The 23,405-nt window shown below is 34.1% G+C and overlaps 1 protein-coding gene across 2 annotated transcripts in view; it reads left to right on the forward strand.

Moving 5' to 3' along the window:
* The window catches only part of LOC106872843 (uncharacterized), a 265,208-nt gene that overhangs the window by 239,606 nt on the left and 2,197 nt on the right, over positions 1 to 23,405 (forward strand). For both annotated transcript variants that reach the window (XM_014919977.3, XM_052973204.2), the window contains exons 26-30: positions 3,600 to 3,953; positions 10,960 to 11,280; positions 13,704 to 14,027; positions 17,200 to 17,544; positions 23,010 to 23,324. In XM_014919977.3, the coding sequence (XP_014775463.2) occupies positions 3,600 to 3,953; positions 10,960 to 11,280; positions 13,704 to 14,027; positions 17,200 to 17,544; positions 23,010 to 23,324 (1,659 nt within the window). The remainder of the gene's footprint in view (positions 1 to 3,599; positions 3,954 to 10,959; positions 11,281 to 13,703; positions 14,028 to 17,199; positions 17,545 to 23,009; positions 23,325 to 23,405) is intronic.

The following is a 23,405-nucleotide window of genomic DNA, read 5'->3' on the forward strand; positions in this document are numbered from 1 at the left end:
GGATCTAAAGCAATGTAAATGAGATAAATAATATGGAAAAATTAAGAAAATACTAAAAATGTTCAAATTTTATACAAACAGAAATGAGGAAGGATGATATTTTGTTTGTGTGTATGTGTACCAAAAATTGTATGTGTGTGTGCGCGTACTTGTGTGTGTGTGTGTGTGTGTGTGTGAGTGTGTGTGTGTGTGTCCTATGGGACGCAGGTAGTCAGCCGAAGAACGAGGAGCGGCCTACAGATCCATCTTCCCCAGTATACAAAGTCTTCGCTTTGCTAGTGGTCATACTGCTCATTTGGACAAGAAATGGTGAATCCTCTGTGGTGCTATGTGAGAGTCTGGACATTGCATTCTGTACGACCGAACAATCTGGTGGTTGTCACAATGAAGATGGGCAAGTGGATTTTGTTAAAGGAAAAGAGTTGCTGTCTCTCTGCACTTATTTTGGTGTTTCATTTTAGTATTTCGTTGTTTGTTTTTGTTCTTAGTTTCTTTGTACATTATTAGAATCTGTTGTGGAAGGATTCGCTCAGACCAGTCCTTCTCTTCAGAGCCAGAAGACAGTTATTGACACTCTATAAGAGGTTCGAGTGAGACATACTATAGAGTACTACGCCCACATCTGAGATGGTACATCTGTTACGCACACAGACATCCTGATCCGCATACAGATGGGCCACTCAATCCCTAACGGACACACTCTAGGCTCTAACCCATAGGAGTGCAACCTTCTTTCTTTTCCTTTTCTATCGCTATTATAATGGTCTTTGTTCCTCGGAAATATTTGGTCTCATACTCCCACTATTTAGGAGCTCTTGATCCTATCGTCTATCCACCTCAATTACCCGTATTGCGTCCAATATCCCCGGATGGAACTAACCACAATGCATCAACTCCATAGAATCGTTTTCTTGTTCATGTCTTTCTTACAGGTGTTGACCTGCAATTGTTTAAACGGTACATTAGCGGCATCAGCTTCGACGGTCACGAAGTGTCTGCAAAAGTTATGGCAACTACTCTTCTTTCCAGACTCAGCAAGTAAAAAGTAGTCTATGATGGATATAATAATGTATTGTTCGTACATCATTGTTGTTTCTTTCTATCATCCTAAAAGTATATTTGTATGTCGTGTTTCTGTTTTTACTCTTTCATGTTTGTGGGTTGTAAGTATTTTTAGTAACTCATAGTATATTTGTCTTGACACGTTTCTGTTGTTGAGTGTGTCGGTTGATTGCATTTGGTGTTGTGTTGACATTAAGAAAGAGTACAGAAGATTTCGAGATGATTGATATAGAGTTGAACTAGTTGAGAAGCAGTATCAGGACAATAGTGGGAAGTAGTAATTGGGAATTTATTTGCATATGAACAGTTTGTTGAGTGTAGGAAGGTCGTGTAGATATAGGTTGAAAAGAATGTGTGAGAGGCTGGTTGCCAGCGATACTCCATTCGGCATATTGAAGGTTCTAGAAGTACTGTTCTTGTATACAACATACACTTGACGGTCTGAAAGGTAATTTACTAGCCAGCGTTTAGTGTTGTTTCTCAAGGTAGCATTGAATATTTTTGTATGAGTGGATATTGAAAAATGTAGGGAAAACCTTTGTTTATCTTGACAGTACATGTGTAGGAGGCATTTTTCGTTGAAGTCATTATTTATTTTCTGTGTTGGGTTTGTGAGAAGTGTGGAAATTAAATCAGTGGTCTGAGTCTGTTTCCTGATTTGGAATAGGAGAGAAGGAGTTAATTTTGTGAAAGAATAACCTTTGTGGAATTTTCGAGAATATGAATAGAACGGTGCTATGTCTATGTGATATTACTTTGTTATAATTTTGCCCCGCTTCCAGAGTTAGGCAATTATAATGTTGGTGCAAGTGCTTTTAATGTTGATGAGTGCAATTATTCCTTAACGTCTTTTATTATTTGGACGTATGTATGTGAATCTGTTTGGTGCAGAGACTTTCAAGATTTTAGATTTCCCTATTGCTGTTTCGTTTCTAATAGAATAAACAGTCAAAATCGTGAGACAAGCGAATACTTTCAGTTTCCTGTGCATGGTTTTGGAAGTTGATTTTCACGAAATGTTTAAGAGTGCTTGATTGATGTTGCGGTGTGAGCATATTAATTGAAGTTTTTATTCTGGCATGAGACATAGTTATATTAATGCTGCTGCTGCTGTTGTTGTTGTTATTACTGTTGTTGCTGCTGCTGCTGCTGCTGCTGCTGATGATGATGATGATGATGATGATGATGATGACGATTATTACTCCTTAAATTATCTTAGAGTTATCCTTGTAGTGTATATTGAATGCGAAAGTTTCTTGCAGTCTCCTGTTTTTCTGTAGTATATTTGCTTAGTTGTTTGATATGGAGCTGGTGATTGTGGTATTTTTGAATTTTGAAAATTCTTATTTTGTTTCCTAATGAAACTTATTCCATTGTGCTTTTTAAAAGTTTCTAAAAGTGTTTTAGCTTCTCCATTGATATGAGAGTATGTTATGATAATAACTGATTAATGGTACGAGAAAAGTTGAAGAACTGTTTTCCATGTAGTTAGTGTAGTTAGATGTAGAGAGAAGAATGCAATGTCTGGAAGGACGTTGTAGTTGGTTTGGTGATGTAATGTTTGTTTGAGGGATTATTTAGAATGTAAAGGGTGGTTACTTGTCATAACATTATGCATTCTCTCGTTATTTCTATGTTTGAAAGTCAGATGTTGAGTGAATTGAAACATCACCAATGAAGAGGTTTGTAAATATGTTAAAGTGGTATAGTTGAGAATAACATGTGTTAAGTTTGATTTCAGTATAATTGGAATGCTGAGACTTATTTTCAGGTAGTAAAGACGTTTCCTAATTTCTTACTATGTGAATGTTTTGTGAGTGTATAAAATATTTTGGTCTTCTTTAAGTGTTTTTAATATTGTGCTGCAAAAATTTTAGCTAAAGCCTCGCGAACTAACAAGTTGACAAAATTATATCGTAATGTTATCGTCTTAAAATTTGTCTAAGATATTCCATGTATAATCAGGACATTTAATTCAAAGCCATTTACAATGCTTTACTAGTAGCTCTGGTTAGAAATTAACGAAAGGAACATTAATTATCTTTCTTTCGTTAAGTGGTGACAATTCACTCGTCGAATATTATAACTCGTGAGTTTGTATGTTTATAATACGTCTAACAGAGCTATTCTTAGACACCTTTGTGTACTGATCTATTGTTGACCATATGATTAATGTTTTAATCAATAATATAAACCGTAAGTATCCTCCAACCATCCTCAATAGTACGCATACATACACACACGCGCGCGCGTACATATTTGTGAACGTGAGTTTTTTAACTGATCCTGAAATTCATTGTAATTATACTATCATAATACTACCATAACTGTCACATTGTTATTATGACATAGTGAATTAATTAATATTTTAACTTCAATTCAATACACCATCTTTTGTTGTTAATACTTTTTATAAAGTTTAACTCGCAGATTCACATTTGGATCTTCATTTATGCACAATTAAATAATCATCATATTTTAACATCATAATTTTAAACATTTTAAAGCTATCTTGTTTTTTTTATTTTATTAAATAGGTATTCAATATAGAATGGTAGGCGGCAGTAATTACGGACGTGTTGAAGTGTTATTAGGAAGTGTATGGGGCACTGTCTGTGATTCGTTCTGGGACGACAAAGAAGCACGAGTCTTCTGTCGACACATGAACTTCTCTGATGGAAACGCGCTACGTGGATCCGTTTACGGCGGTGGAACTGGTCCGGTGTGGTTAAGTCATTTACAATGCAAAGGAGATGAGAAGTTTTTACATCAATGCCCACATCGTGGTTGGTCAGCCAGTCGAACTAACATTGATGATGATTATCAAATGATATTCTCAGCGTCTTGTGCGGGTCACAAAAGAGATGCTGGTGTTTTTTGTTTCAGTTCAGGTAAAATTTCATTCTTTATGCGTATCACAGACAACATAAAAGTATTTATATGCATATATTTATGTGACTTTCTCTGTGTGTGTGTGTGTGTGTGTGTGTGTGTCTGTGTATGTGTCTGTCTGTCTGTGTGTGTGTGTGTGTGTGTGTGTGTGTGTGTGTGTGTGTGTGTGTTACATTATACAGGGTGTCTACAAGGTCGGGGTACGTGGAGTAAATAAAATCATAACATAAACAATTAAATATAAGAAATAATAACTTCGTAAAGTATGTGTTAATCCCCATGTACCCATACTTTGTGGACACCCTGTATATATATGTATGTGTGTATATATATATACATACATGTATGTGTGTATATATATATATATAATAACAGTTTAGCTAAGTGTAAATACACCTAAGGGATATTAAATATCCGAAGAATTTATTAGTTTATATTACTTATATCAATAACAATGTTACTTCAATAGGTAAATTGATACAAATGTTAATATGTCCTAATAAATCCGATTTATGTAAACTTAGCAAGATAATTTTAGATAAATATATACCAATCTTGAAATATAAGATCAGACTACAATTATGGTCAAACACTCAGAATGCTATTAAATGGTTCTCTAATATAAGTAATAAATATAAATATAAATTCCTACAAATAGATATTGACAATTATTACTCTCGTCTAAACCCTACTATATTAAATAGCGCCTTGATATTTGCGAAGAAACATACATCTATTAGCGCTAATGAAATCAATGTAATTTTGACAGTCCGAAGGTCGGTTATAAATTTCGATAATTTATGGGCGAGAAAAGATACCATAACTTTTTTGACACTTCTATGGGAGCGCCAGATTCGGCGCAAATAACTGACTTAGTAGGTATATATTTATTGGCAAATATACAAGACAAATTCCCAGAGCTAATTGGGGGGACTCTATAGAGACGATGCTCTATTTGTAGTTAAGAACATGTCTAATAGACACCTAGAACTCATGAAAAAACGATTATTAATTTTTTTAAGATTTGGTGTATAGAAAATAGAATAATTCAATTAATTACTTAGATATGAACTGTAATTTATTATCTGGGATACATGAACCATATATGAAACAAGATAATAAATCAAAACATATAAATCATCAAAGTAATCACCCACCTTCTGTGAAAAAAGCATTAGTATATAATATTAGTAAGAGAATATCATATTTATCATATAATGAAGATATATTTAACAGACATAAAGACCAATATGATTTAACCTTAAGTAAAGCAGTATATAAGAATAAATTAAAACATATTAAAGATAATAATATTATAAACAAAACTGTAAATTTGATAATAGGAATAATTGTATATAAACTAATGACGATAATAATAAAAGGCATAGATATATAAACAAACCGAATAAAATAAAAAAATAAAAATGATATCTATTTAATGAATAAAAATAATTTTATTAGTTTCAACAGTAATAAAGTAGATACTAATAAGATAATATGGCTCATAATTCCATATGCCAAAAAAGTAAAAACTAATTTGGTGAAATGTATTTATAGGTTAATTAATAAGCATTTCAATATAAATAATACATATGAAATTATTAACAATAAAAAATAAAGATAAGGTATACTTTAACTCGTAACTCAGCTACTATTATAGCTTCTATAAATAACAAAAAGTTAAATTTATTTTATTCAAATAGAGAATGTATTAATAATAATTCTCTTAATGCCTGGGCCAATGTAGAAAATATTAGTAGTAATAATACCAGGAATTTAATTAATAAACATAATATTATTAAGAAAGATCAGAAACCAATTACATCTAACGCCTCTTCCTCAACCAATATAAACGATCATTGTTATAAAACGTGATTGTAAAAATTAAGATAGTTGTATGATTAAAAACTTATGTAAATTTTAAAAATGTAGTATATCAATGTAAAGTTACCACAGAAATTAATAATACATATATTTATATAGGATCAGCTAAAAACGAAATGAAGAAGCGTCTTTCAACACACTTATATACATTTCGGAATAGGAAAAGACAGAATTCAACGGGTCTAAGTGAATTCATTTGGGAACTTAAAGATACAAAAATTAATTTTAATCTCGAATGGCATATCTTGGTGACTGCACCTAGTTACAACATAAGTAATAAGAAGTGCCTTCTTGTTTGAATGAGAAATTATTTATTTTAATGGCTACATTTCCTTTACTTAACCTGAGGGATGAAAAAATAATTTTTGCCTACATAAAAACTAATATATATTTACTAGATATAAATGATTTTTTTTATTATAGCTATATTTAATAGACTGTCATTTTGATATCTCATAATAGATATCTTTAACTATTGTAAAGTAAATTAACAACTCTTATAATAATGATTAAAATTGTAAATAGAATTTAATTAATATTTCCCCAATCTAAAGATGTGAGTATACAAATAAGAACGTAATGATGATATATCTAGGTCCCTATACATATAGCTTTTTTTTTAATATATATGTGCGTGTGTGTCTGTATGCATGAATATGTGTATATCTAGCTATAGATATTTACTTATTTGTTTATTTATATATGGGAAGAGGTATACATGCATAAATATATGTGAATGGTCTTGTGTTGATATGACGATGTATATATCTGAATGGATATATATCTAGATATATATAAGCGAGTGTATATATGTATAGCTGTATGGGGTGTGTGCATATATATATATATATGTGTGTTTATGTAGATAAACATGGGTAGCTGTGTGGATGTATAGCTGTGTATGAGTATGAGTATGTATATATATAAGACCGTGTGTATGTACGTATAACTGTATATGCGTGTGTAGATGTATATGTGGATATATACATATATATGAGTATGAATGTATATATGTATATAAGAGTGTGCATATGTATATGTGCATGAGTGTATATATATATATATATATATATATATATATATATATATATATATATATATATATATATGTATGTGTATATATATATACACACACACATATATATGCATGTTCATGTATATGCATGTGTATATGTGTGTATATGTATGTATATGTATATGCGTGTCTATGGGTATGTATGTGTATATGGGTATATGTATATATGTATATGTGTATTCTATATATATATACATATATATATGTATATATATATATATATACATATATATAGATATACATATATATATATATATATATATATATATATATATATATATATATATACATATATATATATATATATATATATATATATATATATATATATACATATATATACATATATATATATATATATATATATATATATATATATATATATATATATATATATATATATATATATATATATATATATATATATATATATGGGTGTATATATAATAATGCACCCACATAGCTGCCCATAATATGTATATAAAAGTAGATATAGAGTATATCAGTGAATGAATAATGTGCTATATATGAGGATATAGCGCATTTATCTCATTTAAAATATATAAATGCATATATAAATATATATGTATGCATTGATATATATATATATGTATATTATGTATGTAAATTGTAATATATATATATATATATACATATATATATATATATATATATATATATATATATATATATATATATATATATATATATATATATATATATATATATAGGCGCATAGGTGTAGGAGTGGCTGTGTGATAAGTAGCTTGCTTACCAACCACATGGTTCATGGTTCAGTCCCACTGCGTGACACCTTGGGCAAGTGTGTTCTAACGGAAACTGGAGGAATCCTGTCGTATATGTATATATATATATGTGTGTGTGTGTGTGTGTGTGTGTCTGTTTGGCCCCCCAGCATCGCTTGACAACCGATGGTGGTATGTTTGCGTCCCCGTATATATAGGCACGGGAGTGGCTGTGTGGTAAGAAGCTTGCTTTCCAACCACATGGTTCCGGGTTCAGTCCCGTTGCGTGGCACCTTGAGCAAGTGTCGGGCCAACCAAAACCTTGTGAGTGGATTTGGTAGACGGAAACTGAAAGAAGCCCATCGTATATATCCATATATATTTATGTGTGTGTCTTTGTCCCTCCCCCACTATCGGTTGACAACCGATGTTCGTGTGTTTATGTCCCCGAAAATTAGTGGTTCGGCAAAAGAGACCGATAGTATAAGTACTAGGCTTACACAGAATAAGTGCTGAGCTCGATTTGTTTGAAAAGAATAAAAGAATATATATGTGTGTGTTTGTATGTTTGTGTATGTGTACAAGTAAAGTTAATCGTCACATCAATATGGCTGTTAAATATTACTACTAGTTTAATCCCAGGTAGATCTTCCGCCAGACGGTTGTAGGTGCAGCACTGCACCTGTACATTGCCAGCAAGGGAGCGAACTCCTACCAACAGCAGACAACAGGATCGCGTGACCGGTTCAGTTTCGAGCTAGTTTGCTCATCCTCCGTTGCGAACACCAGAGAGATGGCCAGAGCAATATACAATATTGCCAGCGAGCAATATACAATATTGCCAGCGAGCAATATACAAAATTGCCAGCGGGCAATATACAATATTGCCAGCGAGTAATATACAATAAACAAGGGGACCATCGTTCGCTGACGAAGGGTAAATACCCAGAAACTCGAGTCCGTGTGTATCATGTCAGATCAACGATGGGGAGGATGACTTTCCTTTGCAAATACCTACAGGGTGCAGATGTGTGTCAATAGCCAACTGGAGGAGATGTTCTCCTGGGTCTAAAAGCAACAGTAACATTCACCCTTAGGGTTTAGCCACATTTAAGTGTCAAATATACTTCACGTTATATATATATATATATATATATATATACATACACACACCCAAACGTTCTCAAAAGCTATATTGCATTTATCCATTTTGACAAATAAAGAATGTACATATCTCTACAAAATGATTTGAGGCAGGGAAAGACAATAGAATAGTCACCATATGAATATTACTTCATAATTCTTCATCACAACGTCTGAAATGAACATAACTGGACAGAGAGCGAAATAATATATGAACCAATGCTTGATTTAACCTCTCCCAAAGGAGAGACACATCCACTTATCATGTTTCAATGCCATTGCTACTAAAATTGTCCCACTTTTTCAATAATCCAAAGGCAAGACTAATTTGAAAACAAACTACAACAGATCCCAAAAGCCTTCCACCTTATTAAAAAAAAGATGTGGTAAACTCCATTCAATATTCTCTTGTCTAATGCAGCTCCATAGCAACATGAAAACGAAAAGAAACAACCTCTGATTTAAGTGACCTCGTGATGCTCATCCTTTCACTGCTTGTACAGTACATTCTTTCCACTTCTCAATTACCGTTGCTACTTCCGTGACAACCAAACTTATATAGCCATCATCATTGTCATCCTCATAATAGTCGTCATGATTTTTGACCGCGCCATCGTCATCATCTACTGCCACTATTATTACCACCTCCTTCAGCAAGAACAAATCACTCTCTCCCTTTTCTACACTATTTTCAGTGAGGCTGTGATGTTAGCAGATGTATTACAATACGTCTGCTAACATCACAGCCCCACTGAATTCAACTAGTGCAACAGCCACATCAACTCAACTCACAATCTAGCCATTCTCAGAACATCATTACCCAAATCAGTCAACTCAAGAGCATTCATAAACATTTGCTCCAACTTTCACCAACACGAATAAAACAGAATCACCAAATCAGCCGCTATTCTCTGCGGAAGAGAATATGACTAAAACATGACTTCAGCCACCTCTGAAGAGCTAGATGCGCAATTAAGAAACGCACCACTAACCAACACCATAGTACTCATAGAAATTATACACTGCATACCCTCTTACCCAATAAACTCAACCCTGCCAAACTTTCTATTCTAATAGCCAAAAGCTCCACTACAGCAGTAACTTCTTCCCTTGCTACATCAATGCTGGTTCGTTTCCTTCAGGTAAGTTAGGAAACAAGAAAACCTTTAGAAATAACAAAAGCAATAATAATGATCATATTTGGCATAACGACAGTCATCCCTGATACCAATCATTCTCTAACCATAGAAAGTGATTTTTAGCTATGCTGAATGTAAAGCACATCACCAACCCAGGCACAAAAATACCCAACGTGCTTCCACAAATTAACAATGGGCGCAATACAAGGACCTTGACGCAACATAAAGAAACAGCTATTTTAGCAACGACAATCCTGCAAGTTGCTCACTGTTGAAAACAGGAAAATTCCATACACCGAGTGTTAGATTCCCAAACAACCACAATCAATCAAATTTTTCTTCTTAACTAAGACCCACCTCAACAGCTTTCACTTAAGCACTGAGATGAAAGTTAAAGATTTTACCACCATTTAGCACCAGGCATAATCGAATAAAATCCCTGAAGACGCTCTCCTTGTGGCTGAGATTTAATGACTGAGACTAGTAAAACCATATATCGCCATTTGTTAAAGGGTCAAACCAACAATATCTACTTTCAGTAGACTTTGATGGATTTCTTCATTAATATAAAACTTATTTCAAAACTCGTTATAATTTTTGTAAACGCTTAACTACCTGCATCAAATCAAAAATTTTGTTTTGGTTTTGCGAGTAAATCTAATTTCACGGTTGCAAAATATATTCGCGTTGATCATGAACAAAAAATATCCTCAATATGCTGAATACATTATAATTCTTTATATAATTCTATATATAAAATTTCACTTTCATTTGTGTTCCCCATAAACATTTTACAAGCAAAACACTGCGACCATTCAGAAAAGACAGTAAAGTACTGGTCTTCACGTTTTTCTACTTTCAACTAACCAGGCTATATTTCTGTGGTTTCTGTTCACATACCAATACAATAAAAATTTTCAGGATGTATTCATGTTTCAAATTTGATTTTAACCCATTCATTCGATTTTTATCTCTTCGTTAATTTTTAGTTGTATATTTTTGTTACCTTTACTTTTAGTACGACTTAGTGAAGGACCTAAAATCAGCAGTGGAGGAGTTGAAGTTGAAACGAACGGAAAGTGGTCTCGTGTTTGTGATGACAGTTTTACTGATGCTGCAGCTCAGGTTGTTTGCCGCAGTCAAAATGTACTATACGGGAAAGCTATATCTGGATCAGCATTTGGCAAACTAAATGATTATCCAATCAATATGAGCAACGTTAATTGTAATGGTTCTGAGAAAACACTTTTATCGTGTGAACACACGTGGGGTGGCCCTGAGATGTGCAAATCAGGAAAGTATGCATCAGTCGTCTGCACCAATAAAACTGAAAGCACAGGTAAGTATACTACAGAGTTTCTAGTTTACTACATTCCGACAAGGATAAAAAATAGTTTAACGTATATGGGTTATGGGTCAGACTGAATATTAGTGTAAATTCAAAAATGAAAAAAATCGCTGTCATTTTTTAACGCCTTTTCTTGAACTTGGAAAATAGAACTATAGAACAACTAAATAAATTTTGGATAATTGTAAGCACTATAAAGGCATCGTGGTGTGTAAGAAAAGCCTGAAAATTGATTCTACGCCACTTCATAATTTGTTATACTACGTCAATTCCTAATTTATGTTATCATCCTCACTAAAAGGAAAAAAAAACAGGAAAAGATATTAACAACATAATGTTTCACCACCACCAAATCTTTAGAATGATACGTCCTGAAATGCGCGTGCTGAAGAAAATGTATTTTGAATATTAACTTGCCCAATACCATTGTATGTTTTTGAATCCGTCTATGTCAGTATTTCCCATATTTTATTATTTCTTTTTAAATACAGACCCACTACAATCTACGGACGCAGCAGTTAATAGACAACTATCTCGTAGGATAGAATGTTAGTCTGCTGCATGTAACTCTACATGCATGCTGAGCTGAAACCAGTACTTCCGGAGAAAAAATCACTCCTACATCTTACGGTGTTTCTGTTGCGTACAACAGTCAATTAGTCTTCATTCAATGCATTTTGAAACTGGGCCTTTTAAGATCTGATGTCTTCATTATGTGTCAATGAAAATACACCAATTACAAATTTTGAACTCATTGCCAGTATTTTGTATGTTGTTCTAAATCAATATATTAATCTATAAGCATTTCAATATTAAGATAGAACAAGGCGGCGAGCTGGCAGAAACGCTAGCGCGCCGTGCAAAATGCTTAGCGATATTTCGTCTGTCTTTACCTTCTGAGTTCAAATACCCACGAGGTCGACTTTGCCTTTCATCTTTTCGGGGTCGATAAATTAAGTACCAGTTGCGTACTGAGGTCGATCTAATCGACTGGCCCCTCCCCAAAAATGTCGAGCCTTGTGCCTAGAGTAGAAAAGGATATTTGTGGAATAATCGTTAATTGAATTTACGTGAATAACCATCTGCTGCCTAGTTGCACACTTTAGCGTTGCCGTGTGGACACACATAAGATACATTGTTTTAACTTAAAGTCGAATACTATTAATTTTATTTTCCACTATGTTCATTTATAACTTTTATCTCGTATATTAAAATACCGGTGTCCATGCAATTGATTCCACGTTTTTGTTTGTTTAGTTTAGTTTTTTTTTAGATAAAATAGTATTGTGGAATAAGTAAAGGAGCCACTTTGCCAGTCACATAGTCACTTGACCAGTTCAAGAGAACAGCCAAATCCCTATAAGCACACAACCGACATGTCAAAATATTAATTATGAAGCAATTTTTATTGCCTGACACTAAGACGCGAGATTGCTAATAACATGAATCACTCTTTAAAATAATGGTAGTTCTATATAAGATTGTAGTGTCATGTAAATCATGTATCCGCACATGAATCTGAACACCTTGACAAGATCTTTTGACGAAGACTTGATATTGCCCGTACAAGCAAGTCTTTCGTCTCCACACCATCGATGTTTATTCGGGAGAAAGGCTTCTGCCTTGCACCGGTAGAGCATGAAATTAAAACTAATGTCATCGCAGACATTGCCGTCAGAAGGAGAAGAGCCAGAACAGACGCCGCAAGTCAACTCACCGGACCCTAAAACAATTCTGCCAATTCATTTTTCTAGATTATACTTTTTTATCATCCTCGAAGGCATGAAAGAAAGAGTAGATCTCTGCGCAATTTGAACGCATAAAGTGCCAAAACAATTACTGCGAGGATCTCTAACCAACTTTCCATAAAACTCTTTCAATAAAAGACAACTGGTTAAAAATCAGTGTAAATAAGAACCCAATAAATTTAAACAAATATTCTGTCAATCATTTTATAGTTAGTAGAGTACAAATATAGAGTAGGTTATGAACTCATATTTACACGTATTTAGTAATACTGCAAAAGTGAGATGGACGAATAACTCGGAAATATTTGTTTAAATCTTCAATACAAACAATAAAATACAAACTCCCCATTGAATTTTTAATAAATGTGGAATTAATAAATGTAAAACCTGGTATAAAATTTCAAAATTATAACTTTTTATTGTAGTTTGGTATATGGCCATTTTTTATTGGAAACATTGTAACAATTCTGACGTTTATATATTTTATATTTATTTTATCGAACTTAATATGGTTTGATCAGAGAACAGTAAGACAATGAACTACATTCATAGTTAACTAGCAAAATCAACGACTTCTCAACATTGTTTATTCTAAAAAAAAACTTCCTATTTACTCACTAGTTTTCTCCACTTAATTAAACCTTTAGCTGTTTTTCACATTTTCAGACTTCGATGTACGTATTTCCCGGGACAGTATTTCATCTGGTATGCATGGAATTTTGGAGGTGCGAGTAGATGGAATATGGGGGAGAATCTGCAATAAAAACTGGACCAACACTAATGCAGATGTAGCCTGTCGAGAAATGGGCTATGAAGGAGGTATTGCTTATCTACATATCATCAAGAACTTTAAACCTATACTAATGAGCAATGTACATTGTGATGGCAGTGAGAAATCAATCAGTGAATGTCCACACACGACGTACGGACACGGCATTGGATGTAGTTTTGACGATTTTGATGCTGGAGTAATTTGCTATAATAAAACAGGTAAAGTAAAATATTTCAATTAAAATGTTAATGTCACCCACACATACACAAACACACAAATACCCACCCCAAAAACAGCCTTGTATCATGTCACGTGAAACAATGTTTGATTTCATAGGAAGTATGTTATTTCTTTCATTAAAAAAACAGTAAAACACTAAATATTTACCGGATACAATAGGAAATTATCTATCTTCACGTAACTGCAAAAAAGTTCGGTTTGTTTATCAGAAGCATTTTCATTGTGCATGTTCTGCTACCACAAATGGGTGTAGCCGAACAAATTAGCCACTACACTTATTTTTAAAGCCTGGTACGTAATCTATCGGTGATTTACGTTACAGAGATGTAAACAAACCAATATCGGTTGTGAAGAGGTTGGTAGGAGGAGGGACAAAAGCAAACACACATACATACACACACATATATACATATATATAGTGGTTAGGTTTATTTGGTCCACAATCACGAGGCCGTAAGTTCGATTCATGGTAGGCGCTGTGTCCTTGAGCAAAACACTTTATTTCACTTTGCTCCAGTCCGCTCAACTAGCAAAAAATGAGTTGCACCTGTATTTCAAAGGTTTAGCCTTGTCACATTCTGTGTCACGCTGAATCTCTCTGAGAACTATGTTAAAGGCACGCGTGTCTGTAGAATGCTCATCCACTTGCATGTTAATTTCATAAGCAGGCTATTCCATTGATCGAATCACTTGGAACATTATATATGTATATATATATGTATATATATATATATATATATATATATATATATATATATATATATATATATATATATATATATATATATATGTATATATATATATATATATATATATATATATATATATATATATATATATATATATATATATATATATATAACACAAATGAAAGACAGATGGAATATACAAGAATTTATTATTAATTACGACAATACGTAATCCAGCGAGAAAAGTATTGAAAATAACCGATTACAGATATGGATGTATAAACGCTCTCGGCAAGTTGCATGGCACGAGTACACACGCTCATACAAGCATCAGCAAAAATGTGAGCATAAGCAAACGCGAGGTTTGGTGCATTCATGATCATGGTGTTTAGAAGAACGGGGCGGTTAAAACTTGCTATATATATGTGTGTGTGTATATGTGTGCGTGTATGAGTGTCTGTGTATGTGTGTGTGTGTGTGTGTGTGTGTGTGTGTGTGTGTGTGTGTGTGTGTGTGTGTAAATGTATATGTATTTTTTCAATGTTTACAAAAAACACGGAAAAAATAAATAAATAGTTACCAGGGTAGCAAAAATTCACACAAGAATGTAACAGCCTACATATAGAGGTAAAAACTGTGGGATTAGGTGAAATGTTTTTGAATAATATTGATAAATAAATAAATGGAGTTAAACGCAGGTGTTATTCAAATCTTTTTTCTTCCGACATATATTTCGAAGAAAACATTGGTATTGTTCCTGAGGGAATAAAATGATGTAAAACAATGCAATCTTCTCATCAGGAAAAGAAAGAAACCAAACACATCAATAAGAAATTTTAACAGAATGTGATGACTACGTATATGATGAAGAGAACTCTAGCAAGTTTTTCTTTTTAAAAACCGTTAGTAGATATGACGTCAAAGGTAGTTTATAGAAAGAGAAATTACCAGAAAACTAATAGTGGAGAGATATAGAGCGATATGTGAATAGGAATAAAACTTAAAGGCTTGGGAGTAGATATATTTAGTGGAAGGAAGTGAAATGTAAGAAGACAATCAAAGGTCAAATTTTATAGAAAGGCAGAAATCACTTATAGGAACTAAAGGTATGTTTTTGCCAATGTTTGCAACGATAAACGCGTTCTATAAACGTGTTCACAAGAGGATTCTCTGAGAACAGGATGAAATACATTTTACTGTTACAAAGTGAACAAAAAGATTTACCTTTATCATACGGAAAAGATATAGATAGAATATTCCATTCCAAATCAAATTGTTTATTATGATCCTTTAGATACCAAATTAATTTACTAAGCCCAGTATTGTTACGTTTATTAATATGTCTAAATGTAGAGTAATGATTAGATATTCTTTTGGACAACTGAGATAAAGAACTACCAATATAAAAAAGACGTCAGATCCGAAAGTAATTTTACTTTGATAAATAAAGTTTCTAGTCTTAGAATTACTGCTAAGGAAACGAATGCGATTGGAATCAACATCAGAATCACTAACACCGCTGCTATTATTATCAATGTAATCAATGTTACTATTTTCATTAAGTGATTTATATTTAACAACTTATTATACGAAGATATGATTTGTGAATTATTAATCGAATAGTATCCTTTATGAGATGGCTGACCGATTCCCAAACATCAATGAAGGTCTATATCGTGATGATTGTCTACTCTACCTTCAAAATGTTTCTAACTAAAAATTACAACTAATCAGGATAGGGTTTTCTATCACAAAAAATGTTTCACAAATCATCTCTTCGCATTCCAATCGCACTCGTTCCCTTAGGAGTAATTCTAAGACTAGAAACTATATTTATCAATGTAAAATTACTTCCGGATCTGATGTCTTTTTTATATTGGTAGTTCTTTATCTCAGTTGTCCAAAAGAATATCTAATCATTACTCTACATTTAGACATATCAATAAACGTAACAATACTGGGCTTAGTAAATTAATTTGAATAACACATGCGTTTAACTCCATTTATATATAGCGTAGGTGTGTGGTAAGAAATTTACTTTCCATTGCGTAACAGTCTTCAACTATAGCCTCGGCGCGTCCAAAGTCTTCTGAGTAGATTTGGCAGACGGAAACTGAAAGAAGCCCGTCGCATGAATGTGTGCGTGTGCAGGTCTTTATTCCTGTGTTTGTCCCCTACGACCACTTAAATAAATACCAGGCTTTAAAATTATCCCTCCATTCGGCCGTTTATGCATTTCTCACTTTAACAGGATTTTAATCAAAAAATCGACAGAAAACTACAATTAAACTATAGGTATTATTAGGTGCATTATTTTTAGCTTCTAAAACAGCTCAAATTTCAAATTTTTACTTGAGTCAGCTTTGTTGTTGGAGTCCTTGTTACAGATGTAAATAGTCATTGTACTTGCAGAACTCATTTTCATTTCTCCAAAATAAGTGTAAAATAAAAATATTTCCAGGCCTTAATTACCGCTTAAACGGTGGAAGTAACTCCAGTGGACGTGTGGAGATTGAATATGATGGCGTATGGGGAACAGTGTGTAATCAATTCTGGAATGCTTCCGATTCTCGCGTTTTTTGCCGACAACTTGGATTTGAGGACGGTTATAGGCCAAGTGATATGAAACCTACAACACCACTGCAACCATTGCGACACTGGTTAAACGGTGTTTTCTGTGACGGCCAAGAAGTGAACCTTCTAAATTGTCTAAATTCTGGATTTGGTAGCACATTCCTGAATCGTTATTGTAACAAATTCTCAAGACCAACCGATGTATACCTCAAGTGTTTTAATATATCAATCGGTAAGTTTGGATTCTTGATACGTTTAGATTTGTCTTGTTTTCGTTTTTTAACTACTTAAGTATTAATTAATAGGGGGCAGAGAAAAAAAAACATTCAGAAATATCGAAAAGGAAGTAATGCCCTTACAGATTTTCATCTTTTTTTAAAGTGATAAACTTTCGAGAGTCTATTCCATTTCATATGAATACAAATAATTGCGTGTAATTAATTTACAAACCACAGTGTATGACTCCGATTCCAGCAAAGAAAACTAACACGAAATCTGTGTAAAGTGTACTAGTAATTTATATAAAAAAGCCTGTTATATATTCTTCAGGATTAGTTGAATTAAATGTCTTGGCAATGTATATAATGAAATATCTGTAGTGGATATAATATGCTCATCAATAATCTCCGCCCAGTATTTTGTACTTTGACATATATCTCAACCAGGAACATTTTCCACAGTTGGTTCTTCATTAAAGCAGCACATTAGTACAGCTGCACTTACTCTATCAATTCCCACTGAATTGTTTCTATTAATGATGGTGAATGTGGTTACATCCACTCCAGTTAAATGATACAAGACAAAGAAATATACAGTTACCTTAGAAAATTCCAACATCTTGAACTAAAATCCATAATGTCACTCTGTTTTGCCGGTCTGTAAGGATGTTTTATGTGAAGTTCATTAGAAATTATAGACTTTTGGTCTTTACAATTACGTGGGTTTTCAAAAATTTAGGTGAGATTGTGTCATAGTGATATATTTTTATAAAAAATATACTGCCGTCCTGAATTTGTTATTAAGCCCTCCTCACGAGTTCGTAAGATAAATATTATTAATATTATTATTATTTTATATATACTCAACATATTAGACTGTTGGAAAAGAAAAATTCCTAACATCGGGCTACAACGAGTAACCTTAGATGCCAAGAACCCTCCTAAGTATCCTTGCTGTTCTTAATAACATTGTTTTCTGGAGCTGTATTAAACTGGGTTTCATGCCTATTCCCTCTATCCATCTGCTCAAATCTTGAGGGATAGTTCCTAATGCACCTATAACTACAGAGATACATTTTACCCGCACTTTCCATAGTCTTTGTAACTCAATAGCTAGGTCCTGGTACTTTGCTATTTTCTCCATATCTTTCATATTCACTTTCTCATCATTTGGGACTGTAAAGTCAATTATCTGGCACTTTCTATTCACATTATCTACTACTACTACTACTACTACTACTACTACTCAATCAAGCCTTCTAGCTTCTATTTCTCTATCCTCTGAATGTTAAAGTCCCATAACATCTTATATTTCTTACTTTTTTGTACTTTACTACTACTACTACTACTACTACTACTACTACTACTATGATTATTATTATTATTATTATTATTATTATTATTATTATTACTGAGTGAGAGAGCAATCCATGCCACCAAGGTGACACTTGGATACAAAGATACAAAGCCCATTATGCCCATGATGACTACTCGTCTGATAAGTGTACACAAAGCACATGCATCACAACCGTATATTCGGGACATGGTGACCTTGTATCAAGATAAACAGTGCATGACCTTGCAGGTGGGGCCTTGTTAGAATTTTCTTCAGGATGAATATCCCATCCAGTTCAAAAGGTCCCTGAATAAGGTTTGTCTAAGGATGATGAACGAAACACCCATGTTTCCAGAGGTGAATTATTCAAACCCCAAAGAACACCTCTCCTCACGTGGCTATGGTGCTTGCCCACTACTCCTGCTCATGATCAGGGAGCACAACGTCAGTCACTAAGGGACGTGTTCAACTTGTTATGGTCAAGCAACTAACAAGTAAATCTGCTATACTAAGCAGAATATTTGCTGGTAGGCCATCTTTTACACCAAGACAATGTACATATTGACACTTGCAATCAGCAATGATTATTATTATTATTATTATTATTATTATTATTATTATTATTATTGAGTGAGAGAGCAGTGCATGCCATCAAAGTGATACTGGGGTAAAATATACAAAGCCCATTATACTCATCATGACTACCCGTTTGATAAGGGTACACCAGGCACATGCATCACAACCATGTGTGCGCGACATGGTGATCTCATATCAAGATAAACAGTGCATGACCTCGCAGGTGGGGCCCAGTTAGAATTTTCTTCAGGTCGAGTAGCCCATCCCGCTCAAAAGGTCCCTGAATAAGGTTTGTTTGAGGATGTCGAACGAAATACCCATGTTTCCAAAGGTGAATTATTCAAACCCCAAAGAATTCCTCTCAACTCATGACTATGATGCTCCCCCACTACTTCTGCTCATGATCAGAGATGCACATATCGTCAGCCACCAAGGGACATGCTCAACTAGTTAAGGTCAAACAACTGAGAAACAAATCTGTGGTATTAAGCAGAATATTTGCTGTAGCCCATCTTTTATACCAAGACAAAACAATGTACATGATAACACTTCCAATCAATTAAGATCAGAAGCCATGAGAGCCACTGCCTAGTACTGCATCTGGGCATATTTTTTTATTATTATTATTATTATTATTATTATTATTATTATTATTATTATTGTTCAGTAGTTTTATTTTTATAACGTGCTTTCACTTCACTACCGAGCGCAGCTCTGTGCGCCTTGGGTATGTGTTGTGGTTTGTTATTATTATTATTATTATTATTATTATTATTATCATTATTGTTTCTAAGGCAGCGAGCTGGCAGAATCGTTAGCACGCCGGGCGAAATGCTTAGTGGTATTTCGTCCACCTTCAGGTTCTGAGTTCATATGCCGCCAAAGTCAACTTTGCCTTTCATCATTTCGGAGTCGATGAAATAAGTACCAGTTGCGCACTGGGTCGATGTAATTGACTGCCCCCCCCTGCCCTAAATTTTAGGCCGTATGCCTATAGTAGAAGGGATTTTTATTATTATTATTATTATTGTTTCTACTACTACTACTACTACTACTACTACTACAAGTAGGCGAGCTGGCACAATCGTTAGTACGCTAGGCGAGATGCTTAGCGGTATTTCGTCTGCCGCTATGTCTTAAGTTCAAATTCCGTCGAGGTTGACTTTGCCTTTCATTCTTTCGGGATCGATAAATTAAGTACCAGTCGAGTACTGGGGTCGATGTAATCGACTATCCTCATCCCCACAAAATTTCAGGCCTTGTACGTATAGCAGAAAGGATTAAGGCGGCGAGCTGGCAGAAATGTTAGCACGCCGGGCGAAATGCTTAGCAGTATTTCGTCTGCCGTTACGTTCTGAGTTCAAATTCTGCCGAGGTTGACTTTGCCTTTCATCCTTTCTGGGTCGATAAATTAAGTACCAGTTTCGCACTGGGGTCGATGTAATCGACTTAATCTCTTTGTCTGTCCTTGTTTGTCCTCTCTATGTTTAGCCCCTTGTGGGCAATAAAGAAATAAGAAAGGATTATTATTATCATTACTACTACTACTACTACTACTACTATTAGTACTACTACTACTACTTACTACTACAAGGCGGTGAGCTGGCAGAATCGTTAGCACGCCGAGCGAAATGCTTAGCAGCATTTCGTCTGCCTTGACGTTCTGATTTCAAATTCCACCGAGGTCGACTTTGCTCTTCATCCTTTCGGGGTCGATAAATTAAGTACCAGTGAAACACTGGGGTCGATGTAATCGACTATCCGCCTCCCTCAAATTTCAGGCTTTGTGTCTATAGTAGCAATGATTATTATTATTATTATTATTATTATTATTATTATTATTATTATTATTATTATTATTATTATTATTATTATTCAATAGTTTTATTTTTATAGCGTGCTTTCACTTCACTACCTAGCGCAGCTCTGTGTGCCTTGGGTATGTTCTGTGGTTTGCTGTGATGCTCTTATGGTTACTGTATTGAAAGTGTTTTGCGTAGGATGTGTGCAGTGCCCAGTAGTGCAATTTTCTGTATGTTATATATGCATATAATATTTTTTTGTTATACCTAAGGCGCCTACTATGATAGGAATTGTTTCTGTTTTTAGATACTACATTCGAGTTACCCCTATTTCCAGGTTTTTGTATTTTGAAAGATTCTCCTTTTCTTTAAAGAAACGTTGTCATCTGCTGGTATTGAAACATCAATTAGAAAGCATTTTTTTCTTCATGATCTCTGACAACTATATCTGGCCTATTGGCCTTAATTTCTCTATCTGTCTAATTTCTCTATAACAATAATAATAATAATGATAATAATAATAATAATAATAATAATAATAATAATAATAATAATAATAATAATAATAATAATAATAATAATATCAACATCATCATCATTGAGTGAGAAAGCAGTGCATGCCATCAAAGTAACACTGGGGTAAAATATACGAAGCCCAGTATACCCATCATTACTACCCGTCTGATAAGTACACCAGGCACCTGCATCACAACCATATGAGCGCGACATAGTGATCTCATATCAAGATAAACAGCGCATGTCCTTGAAGTCCAGTTAGAATTTTCTTCAGGTCGAGTAGCCCATCCCGCTCAAAAGGTCCCTAAATAAGGGTTGTTTTAAGATGATGAACAAAACACCCATGTTTCCGAAAGTGAACTATCCAAACCCCAAAGAAATCCTGTCAACACCTGGCTATGATGCTCCCCCACTACTTCTGCTCGTGGTCAGAGATGCACATATCATCAGCTACTAATAGACATGCTCAACTGGTTAAGGTCATGCAACTGACAAGCAAATCTGTGATATTGAGCAGAATATTTGCTGTAATCCATCATTTATACCAAGACAAAACAATGTACGTGATAACACTTCCATGAGAGCCAGTGCGTGGTACTGCATCAGGGCATTTATTATTATTGTTGTTGTTGTTGTTGTTGTTGTTGTTATCATCATTATTACCATTACTACTACTACTACTACTACTACTACTACTACTACTACTACTACTGTTACAAGTAGGCGAGCTGGCAGAATCGTTAGCACGCTGGGCGAAATGCTTAACGGTATTTCATATGCTGTTACGTTCTAAGTTCATATTCTGCAGAGGTCGACTTTGCCTTTCATCCTTTCGAGGTCGATAAATTAAGCACTAGTGACACACTGGGATTGATGGACTAGTCCCCTCCCCCAACATGTCAGGTTCTGTGCCTTTAGCAGAAAGGATTACTACTACTACTACTACTACTACTACTACTACTACTACTACTACTACTACTACCACTACTACTACTACTAAAAGGTGTAATCGACTGACCTCCTCCCCATAATGTTTGTCAGAAATTCTTGCTATAATTGCTGCTGTTCTCAAAATGGTTTTCAGTAGCTATCTCTTTAGCTCAAGTCCCTGCAGGATTTCTGAAATTAATTTAATATGTACTAGTGGTTTGTGATTGATTCAATTGACTATACCTTTCTTGTCCCCTAAGATATTCTCATCCTTATTCTTATCACTTCAACTTATTAAATTTTCCTTTTTTATTAAAAGATATTTCTCGCATTCGTTTGATTGGAGACTATCCACATATGGGACGCATAGAAGTATTTGTAAATGGACCGAACGAATGGGGTACCATCTGTGATGATATGTGGGATAATAATGAAGCTACAGTTGTATGTCGGTGGCTTGGATACAGTTATGGTTCGGTTCTGAGTCGAGGTAGTTTTGGCCCGGGAGTAGGTTCAATTTGGCTGGACAATGTTATTTGTAATGGTACCGAAAACAACCTCATGCAATGTAAACATAGAGGAATTGGTACTCACAACTGTGATCACAAAGAAGATGCCGGTGTAATATGCTTCAGTAAGTATTTTTTTTTTCGTTGTTTTGTTACAAAACAGAAGAAATGTCATATTTCTTCAATTAATAGTAAAATGTACCCGG

Source organism: Octopus bimaculoides, chromosome 15, assembly GCF_046866305.1.
Source record: "Octopus bimaculoides isolate indiv1 chromosome 15, ASM4686630v1, whole genome shotgun sequence".
Taxonomy (NCBI): domain Eukaryota; kingdom Metazoa; phylum Mollusca; class Cephalopoda; order Octopoda; family Octopodidae; genus Octopus; species Octopus bimaculoides.